The sequence below is a fragment of the Cupressus sempervirens genome, chromosome 5, assembly GCF_028749045.1.
Source record: "Cupressus sempervirens isolate cs-2001-9-10 chromosome 5, ASM2874904v1, whole genome shotgun sequence".
Taxonomy (NCBI): Eukaryota; Viridiplantae; Streptophyta; class Pinopsida; order Cupressales; family Cupressaceae; genus Cupressus; species Cupressus sempervirens.
In genome coordinates this window covers 1,027,368,704-1,027,384,251 of record NC_143122.1, presented here as the reverse complement: position 1 = coordinate 1,027,384,251, position 15,548 = coordinate 1,027,368,704, and the positions used below count along the sequence as shown (strand labels likewise).

Here is a 15,548-nt window from a genome sequence, read left to right as displayed (position 1 = left end):
CCCCTTTTTAATTCCCTACCCTAAAAATTGGAATAATCCCATAAAGGGAGGAACCGGAACCGACCATATTTGGAATTTTGTATGAAATCAAGTGGGAAATCATCATTACTGAACCCCACAATGTAAGTGCGCTTCTCTATTCCGCACAATCCACAATGTAGGTGCGCTCAACAATTACGCAAAATACACACAATAAAGGGAAAACGATATCTTGCTTTCCCCAAAACGTCGCAATCAAATTTTTCGATTTCATATTGAAACAGAGAGTGGGTATGTTAATTTCCTGCTCGATCGGAACGAATGGGTTTTGGTTTTGATGGGAGTCGCTTTATTTATCACTTGGACTTGGACAATGCGCGTTGAATTTTAGCTGAGTTCTTATTATTTATCGTAGTTAAATGTCCATTGGCAAACATACTTTGACCATTATTGATATCTCACTTGAACATTTCTCAGAGATCTGGTTGCATGGCTATGTCTAAGTTTGCCCCACTAATTGGTGTGTTTTATATGCTCTGCGCAATGAATACTCCGCCTATGGCTCAGTCAGCAGGCGTGAACTTCAGCTTCTCTCAATTCGCAAGATGCAATACAAGCGACATTCTCTGCGTAGGTGACGCATCAATATCTGGGCATACAATCCATCTTACAAACAATACAAATGCTCAATATAAATTGACTAACAAAACAATAGGAAGGGTTATTTACAACCATAGCATTCAGCTCTCTTCTCTTGCCAGTTTCACCACGGACATCCAGTTTGTTATGAGATATTATAACCGGACACCGAAGGAGGGAGGACTAGGTGGAATCGCTTTCTTCATGACATCGAAAGAAACGGCGACACTTGCCTACTCTCTTGATGATTACAGTGGTCTTCCAGGAAATGATTCTAAGCTCTCACCCAAAACATTTGGTGTTGAATTTTATTGTTACCAGCACAGATGCTCCGTCTACACCGATGCTGCTGGCTATCTTCCTTATCAGTCTTCTAATTACACGAACTTCAATCCACTGGTAAACAATGGTACTTTGTGGAACGCTCGAATAGAGTACAATTATACAGATAATTACCTACAAATATTCCTCATTAATTCCTCGAGTAACTCTATATTTCAAGGAGGTCGCCTACTTGCATTTTTTTTTAATATCTCTAAATATCTCCCAGATAACCTTGTGGTAGGGATTTCTGCTTCTGCTGAAAGTTCTAATCAGACCAACACAATCCTTGGATGGAGCTTCAATACACAGACCAAAATCCAGAATTCTTCTATGAGCTTCAATAGAATGGCCAAAACCAAGATGCCTTCCACGAAAATAATAATTGTTGTAATCGTGGGGGGATTTTTCTGTTTAACAGGAGCAGTTGTTATTTGGAGTTTGTTTGTGATTGTGAAGAAGAAGAGGAAATTTGGAAGGAGTAGAAGACGACCATGTGAGGAAAACGAGAATGCAGAGTTTGACATGAATGTAGACCAAGGTCCTTGTAGATATAAGCTAGAAGATCTCAAGACTGGAACAAACAACTTCTGTGAAACTCTAAAGCTAGGACAAGGAGGATTTGGAGATGTGTACAAAGCCATTTTAGAAGAATCCAAATCACTGGTAGCAGTGAAGCGCATCTCAGAAAGGTCAAGACAGGGAATAAAAGAGTTCATCTCAGAAGTAAGTATTGTTAGTCGAGTAAGGCATCGAAACCTCGTTCAGCTCCTTGGATGGTGCCGTGAGAAAGGTCAATTGCTCTTGGTGTACGAATACATGCCCAATCGAAGTCTGGATAAGCACCTTTTCGGCAAAGGCGATTCTCCCATTCTGCAGTGGTGTCACAGATACAGAATAGCTTTGGAGATAGCTTGCGGACTGTTGTATCTCCATGAAGAATGGGATCAATGTATCGTACACAGGGATGTAAAATCTAGCAATGTTATGCTCGACGCCAATTTTAGTGCAAAACTTGGGGACTTTGGTTTGGCACGCATGCTAGAGCACAATCGTCAATCTCAGACCACAATAGTTGCTGGAACATTTGGTTACTTGGCTCCTGAGAGTGTGATCACAGGAAGAACAAGCCCTCAATCAGATGTTTATAGTTTTGGGGCCGTGGCCTTGGAAATTGCTACAGGAAAGAGAGCAGTAGATGTGAGCTTGCAAGAGCATAATATGAGGCTCGTGGAGTGGGTATGGGATCTTTTTGGTCAAGGGAAGGCTTTGGAGGCTGCAGACTGTAGGTTAGATGGGGAGTTTGATAACACAGAAATGGAACAATTGATAGGAATAGGATTGTGGTGCTCTCATCCAGATCCAGCTGAAAGACCCAAAATGAGTCAAGTGGTGAAGTCGCTCAAGTTGGAAGCTCAAGTTCCTCGACTTCCACGGACGTTACCTGTACCGACGTATGCTGCGGTTCATGGAGGAAAGTTCTCAGTGGCTTCGTCATATACAGCTGGTCCCTCTCAGGCTGCATCGGCATTGTATCCTGCTTCAGCCTCTTCTCCTTCAACATTAACATCTTCAGCTTCTGCAGCAGTGGGTACTACAACACATCTTTCCTCCTCAAATTCAACCACACTTCCCATGGCTCTGCACTTTCAAGAGCAAGCATAGTAGAATTTCTTATTCACTTACCTCGGACATGAATTCTATGTTGTAATTTGAAATATATTGTTGCCATTAAGTCTATATTCTATGCTTTTAATCGAATTCTATGTTGTAATTTGAAATATATTGTTGTCATTAGGTCTATATTATATGCTTTTAATCGCTTAGTAATTCTTAGATTCTTATTCCAATAAAATAAAATAAAAGTCTAGATCAGGTATAATGCTTTGCTAGTATGTTCAGTGTCTCATCCATTATTTTCTATTCTACCTTAGAAAGGCCAACGTTTGGCATGTGAATAGACACATTACATTAAATGTTTACTCCTAAAAGTTGTTTATCAAAGTTCATATTACATGAATGTTGTCTAATCAGTACTTGGCCGATACTGTATGCTTCTAGTTTACCTAAATAATCAGACTTTCTCCATTGTCCAAATATGAATTGGAGGATTCAGGGGTTCATTGGGTACTATTGCATTAATGATCTCGATTTAGATGATTAAAATCTCTCAATAATTTAAGAATGACTGCAATCATGTATTGTCATCGCTGAAATTCTTAACAAGTCCATTTCAATTTTTTTAATTAATTTCCAAAGTTTCGTCCGTTATTCTTTTTTGTATCCCGACAATTTCTTGAAACTTCCAATATCCATGAATTGACAATGCCAAACGGATCCACGATTTATTTGTTCAATTTTGAAAAAGTGTGGCTTTGAATTTGCCCACAGAAATTCCAGGTCTCACACAAGCTTCTATACATGCCTCACTACAGTCCTGTAATCAGCGAACATTTCCCTATTAATCCATGAGGATCTCAGAATGAAAATCTAAATATCTCAATCGCAGAGTCAACAATGTGGCTAATTTTCTAGCAGCCTACAATACACCCTGTTTCATACCTTGCACCCGCACAAAACAGAGCTCCTGAGGTTTGACCCACCAACCAAAAAGATCGAAAACTTTATGGGCAATTCTTGGCAGTAAATAACTTGTCTGAATACTCATCTCTCGTGCCGAGAATTTTTCCCCAGTTGTCGGAAGATTTTGCATTTGTCATTAGAAAAATGTGTGTGCAATTTAGAGAACAAACGTACTGTTCTCCTAACTGTTATGCAATACCCGGCTGTAGTATTGACATGGGTCTTCCAAAAGAGTTTCTACAACGTAGATTGAAGCTTATAGATGGCATATCAAGCAACAATAATCGTAGATGTTTTAATAAAAAGACAGTAATCACTGATAACAAAACTTCAGTAGGTATGGCTATGTTGTTTGGATGTTTTGAGATTGAAGAAAGTGGGCAAGAAGAGTTACGTTTTGTAATTGAAATTTTGGGTGATTTCGAAGCGAATACCCAATTTCTTGACGCCTCTGCAGCACTAAGTGTAGGGATGTCCTATTGAAGACATTTATAGCGACGAGAATTATCCTTTCTACACATTCTAAAGTTTTGAGTCATTTTCTTTCGCTACAATCTTCCATCGTCACATTAGAACATCTAATATTCTCTATAACTCCCCTTCTTAATTTTTATTTTTGGGGTGGGGAAAGTCTTAGTTGCAACCTTTTGGTGTTTTTCTATGAGATGTACCCATAAACCCAACATTATCTATGTAAAGAGAAATGATTGAGATTCATTTTATTATGCTTTAAATATCACAGAACGTCAATAAATTCTTAGTATACTAGTGAAGTTGAAAGGTTCTTAAAGAGTCCACAAGAGATCAAGTCCTATTGAGTGTAAGGTTGCAACATTAAAAAGAGATGGGTCCAATGGCACAAATTTGGTAGAATGGACATCCCTTATTCCTTCGCTCTTAGCCGAAGAGGTTCAGCCATAAAGAAAAACCATTTAAATATCTGATGAGTAGAAGCATTTCAGAAGGCACGTGAATAAGCTATTGTAGATGGATTGAAGACATGGAAATACAAAGTTTTGTAACATGAAACTCGTGACATGTTGTGTTATTGTGGTATATGTATATCACAAAGCATAGTATATATATATAAACAGTAAGAAGAAGAGCATCATATTGAGCAAAACAAATACAAGTCATTTGGATAATATATTACATGAACTCACTTGTCATTTTAGCATAACTATACGATTTTGTAATCCTAATCTTGCTTAATTTATTCAAGGTGCAAGAGATAATCTTCATTATTAACTATTATTACTTTAACACTCACTTTGTTGTTTTTTGACAATAGCTACATCAAATTGACATGCACTATGCTTGGAAAAATCTTTGTGGTATATGAATATTCTATAAACTAGTATTTTGTTTGTCAAACTTTTCTATTTAATCTTAAAAGTGAACTATTATCAAAATTAGATGTGCTCTGATATTGTATTGATTTCTACATAGTCTTGGTGTTTCCATGATCTAGGAAATGTGAATTAATTGTTACCTCTACCTATAGAAAATGCTTTGTCCAATATAACTAATGTGGAAGATCAAAGATAGGAGTGTCTCTCTCTCACACATCTTTTCTTTTCACATGCTTGCCAATGTCCACCTTCAAAAAAAATTCTCCTTCATTAGTTCTTTCTATTATTTCTCTTTAAATTAACACTTTTTAATGTCTTGGGATATTCCTAAAATTGTGAGATTAATCATTCATCATGCAAAATTGACCCAAACTTTAAAATAAAATAAAATCCATGTGAACTTGTAGTTTCTCTACTAGTAGTTGCTGTGAATCAACTTGGTATTAATTTTTAAAGGTTAATTGTTAGGATTTTATTTTAAAGATCCAAATTTCCTTAACACTTTTTAATGTCTTCGGATATTCCAATTTTTTTTGAGATTAATCATTCATTACGTAAAATTGACCAAAACATTAAAATTAAATTAAATCCATGTGAAATTGTATGTACTCTATTATTAGTCATTATGAATCAATGTAGTATATACTATAAAAGTTCATTGTTAGGATTTTTATTTAAAGATATAATATGCATTCATTGTCATTGAATACCAAGATGAAAATATTCTAACTTTTAGAGAACTATCTTTCTCATTTTTTTGGATTAAACTATTATCAAACTAGTATATTACTAAATAGACAATATTGACTCTTTGACTACATCAAAGGGCAAATTATGATATTCTAGATATTAATTTACCTATTATAAATAAAAAATCACACTATATATTTCTCTTATTCCTTTAGTATATGGTTTTAATTTTTAACATATACAAAATTTCAATTTTCAATTGATCTAGGGGGATTGTATATCTCTCTACCCACCAAGTGAAACCCAAAATACACTTAACATATGTAGAGACTCTCTTTTCGGGAAAGATCACTATTTGAAATATAAAATGTAATAGTTCTTCATATTTTTCTCCCTACTAACCTCTCATTCATTTCTACTCCTCTATTACATTTATTTCATGTATCTCGTTCTCTTTTATTGCCACTTCCACTTCTTTCTCATCTAATGTAGTAGAGAGAGCCTCTCCAACTATTGTTACTCTTCTTCCACATGTCATGTTCTTACACTATCCCTCATAATATCTACCTTTCAATAAGAAAGTTGCTCCTTATTTAATTTATTTTACATGGATAACTATAGGCAATTCTTAAAAGGGAAATTATTATTGGAGTGTTCAAACTATCTTTTTTTTGGTTTCCTAACTACCTCATTCTCCTTACTCTCTTCTCACATTGCACACTAAAGAGACAATAATTCTTAGTGAGATTGATCTTTAACTTCTCCATCTACACTACTACATAAATTAATGCATTTCCATATTTGTGTAATGATTCCTATTTAGATCCTCTATGGTATATTTTCTCTTTTCTTCCGTTGTGGATAACACGAAGAAAAATAGTATTTAAATTTTGATACGTACGAAATTGTATTTGAAATTTTGTAGAGGTTCATTGTTGGATGGTCAAGAGTTCCACTATGTTGTGGTGTTGGTAAGTCAATATGGTGTATATCTAAAGGATAGGAATATGGGAAACTACCATCTATTGAAAAGAGTATTTGAAGTCCTTGTAGGAGATACTTTACATTTCTCAACTTAAGCAATTAGCATCTTGTCATTTTGGACTTAATAAGTATGGTCTATGAAATTTGCATTGTCTTGTTCTCAAAGATCTGGATGAGCTAGATGGTTGATAATTTTTTGTTGTTTATTAGCAAAATGTTTGCTGCTAGGAGTCGTCAGGACTGGCCCAAAGAAAGATTTTCATTGCCTCATGTTAGTATTTCTAGGTGTGTTATTGGTTGGGCATGTTCATAATGTTTATGCAACATTGTAACTAGATATATTATTTGGATTTTGTCTACAAGTGGCTTTATGATACTTCATGTTCGGTATTATTTTCTATGTTAGTCTGTAACTAAATGAGATAATTATGTTGATTATTTTAAACTTATATTATCGAAATATGTATCAATGAGAGATTTATGAAGTTGTTATGAGTATTTTTATTGTATACTGAGATATATTTGATATTATGTATATTGAAGAATAAATTTTGAATTGATTGGTTAACAAGTTCTAGTATCTTTCCTTTTATTAGATGCTAACTTTGTAATTGTTAGGGTGGTATTTATGTTGCACCAAAAGAAAAATCTATCAATGCTCGATACAACCACTCAACTTACAGTACATAGGAGGTAGTTAATCCCTTGTCATGAATCTTGAGAGGAGCACTAAATAGATTTGCAACAATCTCCCCCTCAGTGTTACGTGAGGGTTAGAGGATTCGAACTTATGAACAAACTATGATACCACTTGTTAGAGTAGGCTTGACGTTACACCAAAAAACCAATCTATCAATGTTTGATACAACCACTTATTTTATAGTACATAAGAGGAAGTTAAGTCCTTGTCATGAATGCCAAGACGAGCACTAAACAAATTTTGAATAGTAACATGGCGTGTTTTGATTAAATCAAGAGGGATAGGTCCTGACCACACCATTTAAAGTAATGTTAAATTAATGGTAGAAAGAAAACACAAGAAGTGAATTCAAATGATTCACATACTAAGTTTAATAGATACTACCAGTCCACTAAAAAACTTGAAAACACAAAACCAACACACAAACAACCAAACAACCCTTTATAGATGGGAAATGAGAAACCCTTTCTAGTATTTTTAAGCTTCTTCACAATATCCATGAAAGAATCCATCTTGGGAGGATGACTCACACTAGAATCAATGAAAGCTCCATCACCTTTGAGAGTCACTTGCATGCTTTCCTCTCTCTTCCTACAATTAGCCTTCTTTTCTTCAATCCCTATCTACAAGGCATTAAGGGAAAGGGTGGTATTTTAAATATTTTTTTTACTATATAACATCTATATCCTAAATTATCCTATTACACTAATATTGTTTGGCCTTCATTTTGGCCAATACACCTACCATCTCATTATTCTTTTTCTTTTTTGGAATCTAGTAATTAATCTCTTTGATTTGTTCCTCCATTATTTTCTAGTTGTTTTGACCTTGGAAAAAATACCATTGCCCACATACTCTTATATCCATTTCTTTGGGTCTAGTCCATAGGCCTCTTCTCCACCTCATCAATAGCTTCATACATATTTATCTTTTTTCTATCAATTTGTAGCTATAGAATAAGTCATTTGGAAATGGTATTTTCCATATTTCAAAAAATACACAATTCATCCACCTTTCCCCTAATAGTATCTAGGTTAAAATGACCCTGAGTAGACACATTATTTACCACCAAAGGAGGGTTATCTTTATGGAATTACAATATCACTCAAATGTTCGAGAGAAACCCAAACAAGGGATGAGAGATCAATATACTGATAAGGGAATTATCTATAAAATATTCAAGAAGTCTAAGAAAAATATATAGACAAAGAGGAAGAGTCCTTAGAAACCACCATGGAGTTCTCACTAGTTTTCTTGATATCTTGGGCCCTTCATTTCACTTTCCTTATTGGACTCAATCCAATAGACTCTAAAGAGGAGAGATGTTGGCCAATAGAAGAACATGGCTAAATCTAGTGTTATACAATTTGTCAGTGAAGAATAGGTTAGGTGTCATATGAGGATTTAGGAAAAGGTGGAAATTACATCTAGCTGAAGAATAAGGCTAGGATGAATGGGAGAACTGCTATTTTTATTCGCTTTGGACACAATTGAGATAAAGAGGAAAATATCCATCACACAAAATTGAACTTAACATTTTCACAAAAGTGATTCAACATTGGAGAGAGATGAGAGTGAAACCTTTTGAATCTTCTCTCTAGTGTTATGAATTCTATTAGAGCCATGTATATATTATTCCATCGTCTGAGAAGATCTTTGTTAAATTCATTCTACAAATGAAGGGTATTTGCACTAGAGCCAAGAAACTACTTCAAATCTAGCTTGTAGTGACCATTAGAATTGTGAGGTGTCATTTTACCTTTGGGTAATAAACATGTGGCTACTACAAAGGTTTGCATTAAAACTACAAAATGTGCACCTCCAATGATCACCTTACCATATTCTAGAAAATATTTAGATTTCTCTGGTAGTTCTAGGTTATTATTCTTCATTCCTTCAACATACTAGTCCATATGTCCCACCTAAATAATGGACCATAGAAATAATTTTTAAAATCCTCATAAGATTCTAATTGAATCTAGTGAAGCTCTCCTCCCATATTGTAGATATAGATACAACATTGGAAAAAAATATGACAGAGAAATGAGAAACTATAATAATAGCAGAGAAGAAGATAATTTATTGAGCCTCAAAGAAAGTACATAGTCTTTCCCATCACCATAAATATTAAGTGCAAGTGTTATTTTTTCATACCTTGACCATATCCATTACAATATTTGTATTAGGTGCACATGGGAGGCTCTAGATGGAAATCCAAGTTAATACATTTTTGGTAAAGTAGCCGTTCTCTCCATCCTTTAGTAGCTCTATTTCTTTCCAATAGGTGTGTTAGATCATTCAAACATTCCTGTCATATAAAGAATATTTTTGGTTTTTGTTGATTACATTTCAAGAATTTGTAAGATGGTGTTTTTCATGTGCTTCATTTGAATTAGTTATCGAAGGTGCATTACAATTTACTAAGATCCCCTTTATCCCCTAGGGTGTTGTATAAGTATTCATTGTGTCCAACTTAGTGTAAATGATGTTTACCTCTATATGATTGGTCTAGTTGTGTTTTTTGGATGATCAAGTTGATGCATATTAGCAGGTAATTGTTTAAGATTAATTATTGAGAAGGATTAAGAATGGATTGGATGTGAATTCAGTATGATGTAAATATGGAAAAGAAAAGGTATGATTATCCATGTTTGATAGATTTTGTCATACTGGTTGATCAAGATATCCTAAATATTTTCAATTCATTAACTCCCTATGCCCACTAAAATATGATGTATTTTTTTAGTAGCTTGTATATTGTTGCATCAATCCCTAGAATCATTTTTTTTTTTTTTAAAGTCATCTGTACCGTGATCTAATGTTGTATATCTTAGCTTGCAAGTAATTTTTAAGAGAAATGAATTACTTGGCATATAGCCTATACCTTTGAAATCTAGTATTCATATAGTGAGTGTTATTCTCAGTATAACTTTTCCTACATTTATTTTTTCACATTCAAATCTATTATTCATGTGTAGGCATGTGTTGTCACTACAATATATTTCATTACATTTCTAGTTGGATAAGGATAATTGATCAGTGTTTGTAACAAAAAAATTGAATGCTTGGTTAAGACTAATTAATATCCCTCATAGTATTAATATATGTTTAAGAAATATGCAAGAGAGCACAAATTATCAATAGAAATAGGTGTTAGAAATTTAATGAAATATATATTCATAAAAATCAAGATTAGATATTAAAAGGTGATAGGATGAATGACTAGGACAAGAGATTAGGTAAGGATAATGTAAGAAATAAAGGAGATTAAGAGGTTACTTCAAGATAAATTGATGAGAATATTTGGCAAGTAAAATTTAATTGTTTTTCTTGGTAATATATCACAAGATATATTGAGTCTAGATATGTTTGGAGATGGAAACAATAGAAATGTTGAATAAAGAGACAAGAGTCATTTATTGCATACCTATGAATTGAGAGTTGATACACATGAGCTTGGAAATGATTACTAGGAATTGGAAAAAGAGGTTAATGAACTGACTAAATAAATCTAGGTTTGATAATATGATAGAATGAAATAATGAATTAATTGAATAAAGAATAAATATATATTTAAATAACAGAATAATTTTGACAAAATAATTAAATTATTGATTTATTTATTTAATTATATCAAACATTTTCAGACTATATCTACTAAAGATGGAATATAAATAAAGATTTTATGCAATCATGTAAACAATAATATATTATAATAATTTAAAATAATTGAATAATCCTTTCTCTAACTTTCCATTAAAAACTCAATCATGTTGTATGTAGATGCTCTTTCTTTAGACACTTAAATGCACATTATTCATATTCAAAATATTTACATGCTCAAAATAGGACATTAAAAAGTTTGGATGGTGGTTATAATTTAATTTTAGATTGATAATGTTTCCTATTAGTGATGAGAGAGAGAAATATGGTGACATTTATTAATTACTATATTAATTTATTAATTTTGTGAAATTATTATCTAATTTAAGTTTAACTTTTGTTGTTATGTGTGAGATGATTCCTTAATTAAATTTTATTAGCTTGATGAAATAGAGAATGAATTGAGTAAAAATAGAAAGTTGATGTTATGAATATTAGGAAACAAAATACATAATAATGACAAACAAACAATATTTTTTAATGAGGTTGAAGCCAATAGTTAGAATAATAATTTATAGAATACAAACTAATATACCCATCATATGATATTGATCCCACCTCGCTATAGTATATTATAAGGAGAACAAAGAAACACAATTCTAAAGTTTTGAACTTCACAAGAAAAAAAGATTTGATAACGATGTTAACATTTTGCTCTTGAGTCAAACAAAAATGGAGTTTGATACATTTATTTGAGCATAACCGCATATATGGTGACATTGGACCTATTAATATTTGTATGCCATGAAAAATAGGATTGTAAGTAAGTCAAAACACTACTAATATTCACAAAGAATAGCAGCATGACCTATCTTCAAAATAAACATGTGTGTAAATATGCAATATAAGCATATCTCCTCATAGAAACCTCCACTTCTAGTGTGCTATTCTTCTTCTATGGAGGATCAAGCAACAATTATTTATCTTTTGATCCCCTAATATCTTGAACAAGATTTTAAAAAGGAACATAACTCCTAAGTTATACTTCATATCATCGAGTGAATGTATGTAGTCCACATTTGGTTGTATCTAAACAAAGTACACATATTCTACCTATATTTCATACTATATAAAATCATGATATGAAAAAATCTAAAAAATATACATTTTTCTTTATTCTATTACATAATCTTTGGTTCTTGCATAAACCTAAAACTATAGTTGACATTAATTTTAGTTTAAGTCAAGCAAATGAGTTTCCGAATCAACCGGTGAGAAACAGTGGCATTCACAAGAGGTGATGGATTAAGATACAAAGTGGCATGCTTATATCCCTAGGTTTTCAATCTTCAACATGTATTTTTTTTTAGTTATCATATTTCTTTTTAATTTTGTTGTGAATAAGAGATTTATAAATGAATGTATTCAATTTCTTTGAATAGTTTAGAATAAATATTTTATTTAAACTAACTAAATAATGAAAATTACTAAATCAATTATATTATGATGTCATGTATAATTAATATAAGATGAATTATCATATAAATAAATATTATCAGACATTATGATAGTGTTGATGGTATAAATATGAGTATTAGTGAGATTTTGGCATTCATATCTTGATGTCCTCTAGAATGCAATCTTACCATTCTAAAGTTGTTATTTATGTTTTGTATTATATGAAATTTTATGTTTATGCTTATTTTATATTTTATCCAAAGACATATTTCTAATCAAAATAATAAACACACTATTCATTCAAAAATTAAATTATTTATAAAAACTATATATATCAGAGATAATCAAAGATTAGTGTATCTAGATTTCCAACTATTATACATCTATTTAGTAGGGTTGTCAATTGGCTCCTTATCCTTGTGTTCTCTCTAAAGCCTATGGAAAATCTTCTACCTCTATCCACTTCCTAGGATCATGTTAGGGGAATTTCCCTACTCGAGTCACCTTCTTAAATTGTCAATGGATACTTTGGTGATGATTCTTTCCTCACTTTGATTATCATGAATACAGATAATGTTAATGATTCTCTCCAATCTTCTGATACCTTCTTTCAAGCTCCTGGGATATTAATTTAGTGATACAAAACCTAGTGTTATAAAAAGCATTTCCTTATTGTGTCTCCCTAGATTCTCTAGTATGGGTGGAAGTGGTTTTAGCATTGTGAGATATTTATATTTCTGAGAATTCCTTTTTTCCTTCCAAGGTTCTATTGGTCACCTCTGGAATTATATTTCATCCTAGATAGAGAAAAAATTATCTTACTATGTTACTAAACCATATTTTTTGATTGCTAAATTCTAGATCTGAAAGAAAGTGTTAGCTACTACCCATGTGTATTACTCTTTGTTTGTGCTCCCTCAATAGTCTCCCACAATAGTCTATAAAATCTCATGTGAGATTTCTCATGAGCTCCTTCAGTTGGTCATCATAAATTTCATAGAGTTTTTTGGGACTATTATTGTCCCCACAAGGAGTTTAGAAGCCTTGACCTTTTATCTGATTGGAAGCAAGGTATGACTTTGTGTGCAAAATGGGTTATTCATGTCATTTCTTGCAATAAAGTCTAGATTTTTTTAAATGCATTATATGTCTTCTTGTTATGTAGTTCATAAACTAGTCTGAAAGGGGATTGCAAATCAAACCCTTCTTATATAAGATGCAATCTAGATCTCCAAGATACTTTTTTGCCAAAATAATTTGGATGCTTGAGAAGCTATCAAACCTTATCTTTTCTAAGATGGGCCCAATTTTGATGATGGTATTTCTTCAATGAGTACAATATTTGGTGATTTCTGTTCATACAAGCCTAGGGACTTCCTTTAGCTAGGGTTCTTGGAATTCACACTTTGTATTTCCACAAATGTGTCATTCAAACTAGTCCAGGTCTTTTTTCATGTATTAGTATGGATCTTTGACATTAAGAAGATATGCAGGCTCAGTTCTACCTAACTCAATAGAACAACAAGATGTTTGACCTTATAGTCTTGACATTGCCTCTGAATATGCTACTCATCAGGGAAGGAATGGTAATTATTTTCATTTACCTTTTTTTGCAATAGGAAGACCACGATGGGCTAGCACTAGTTAATTCCTAACTTGCCAATGGTTCCCACTTTTAATCAATATTTCTACTTGCATTCTTATCAGTCTACCTATATATGGAGATTTTTTATTCTTTTCCTTTCCATAGCTGAGCTTGAGGTGGCTCATTTTACAGAGTGTATTCTTTTTAAGGGCTTGCCCTTTGTATCTCATCTTTGGCATCTAGATGTGCTAGGCTTCGTGTGTCCTTCCAATGGACAAACATAGACTCTCATTCACATTTTTTGGTATTATAGAAGAGCACAGTTGTTTTGGGTTTAGACTTATGACTTATTTAAACCTTTTAGGGAACCTTTTTCCTAGCATATGACATTTTTGGGAGATTTTCCTAGACTTCCCTTCAAATTATTATAAATATAACATGCTTTCAAAATGGAAATCCTCTTTACTACATCAAAAGATAGGAAAGCAATGTCATTCACTCACAAATTTCTTGATAATAATTTATACATGCTAAAGCATGTATATTTAATAATTTCATGATGGGAATTAAGGTACAAGCCATAAAGGTGTCTCTTGAGGTGGTCCACTTGCAAGAACTACTATATGATTAGGAAATTTCCCCTTGTCAAATTACAACAATACAAACACATATTTTTTCTTTGACAAGTGATCTCCTCCCCATGACCACTGATGTGGCCATAGTTCCTTTATGCACTACTCTCATATGCCATGTTCTCAAGCCACACATTGATAAGTAATGGGGGGAGAATTTTTTAGCATTGTCACTCAACCTTTCCACCCTAGGGGGGCTCTATTTTAGGATGGCCTACTAATGATGTTCTTCCCTCTACTTCTAGAAATTCTAGGTGGTCTAGTTGTTCCAAGTGGCTTCCTTGGCTTTCTCTTGCTATTTGTCTAAGAAGAAAACATGAAGGATGGTCACTTCTAAACCCCAATCTTGACCTCTTCATACAGATGGGAAGAATGATGATTGTTACCCTCCACCTTATGGAGGCACTACATTAGCCACTTAGCAATTTATTTATTTCTTTCTCCTTCTGAGTTGCACCTATGTTTCTTCTCTTAACTATATTTTTAGGCTTTTCTTATTTTCACACAAATTGATTTTATAATTTTTATGTAATTAGTACAATTTTAGTTCATTAAATATTAATGAAAGAACTTATTTACATAAAATAAAATAAAATAAATAACTATATAAATTTATTTAAATCTTTTTGCTAATAAACAATTTTTTTGGAAAAACCCATTGTATTTTAAATAAACTATGAGTTTTGGTGATGAATTTATTTTGCGGTGACATATAATGACCGAGGACATCTTTTAGCCAATAGGCCATGTGTGGGAACTTTGTTCTTAGAATTTGAAATTTTGACAGAAAATTTGTTAGTTGGCTGGAAAATTTGTTAGTTTGAATGGAAAATTGTATATCCTTCCCAATAATTATTTACCAACCAATTTTTATCTCACTCAACTTTTAACTCTTGTTTTGATATTTATTAGTTGTTATCTCCACTTTTAACTATTGTTTTTTTTTTTTTCTATTTATTTAAAAAATTAATTACATGTGATCTCCAATTAGCTCATGTTGTGATGTCTATTTATTTAACTTT

General features: G+C 32.6%; 1 protein-coding gene across 1 annotated transcript; it reads left to right on the top strand.

Moving 5' to 3' along the window:
* The first annotated feature begins 310 nt into the window (after nt 1–310).
* On the top strand, nt 311–2,679 carry LOC149559438 (L-type lectin-domain containing receptor kinase IX.1-like). Its single transcript, XM_089833338.1, has one exon. It carries the CDS (start codon nt 469–471, stop codon nt 2,602–2,604), a length of 2,136 nt encoding a protein of 711 aa, XP_089689464.1. The 5' UTR covers nt 311–468; the 3' UTR covers nt 2,605–2,679.
* The last annotated feature ends 12,869 nt before the right edge of the window (nt 2,680–15,548 follow it).

Coding starts and splice junctions, on each gene's coding strand:
- LOC149559438 (XM_089833338.1), top strand. CDS start 469: ATGGCTATGTCTAAGTTTGCCCCACTAATTGGTGTGTTTTATATGCTC.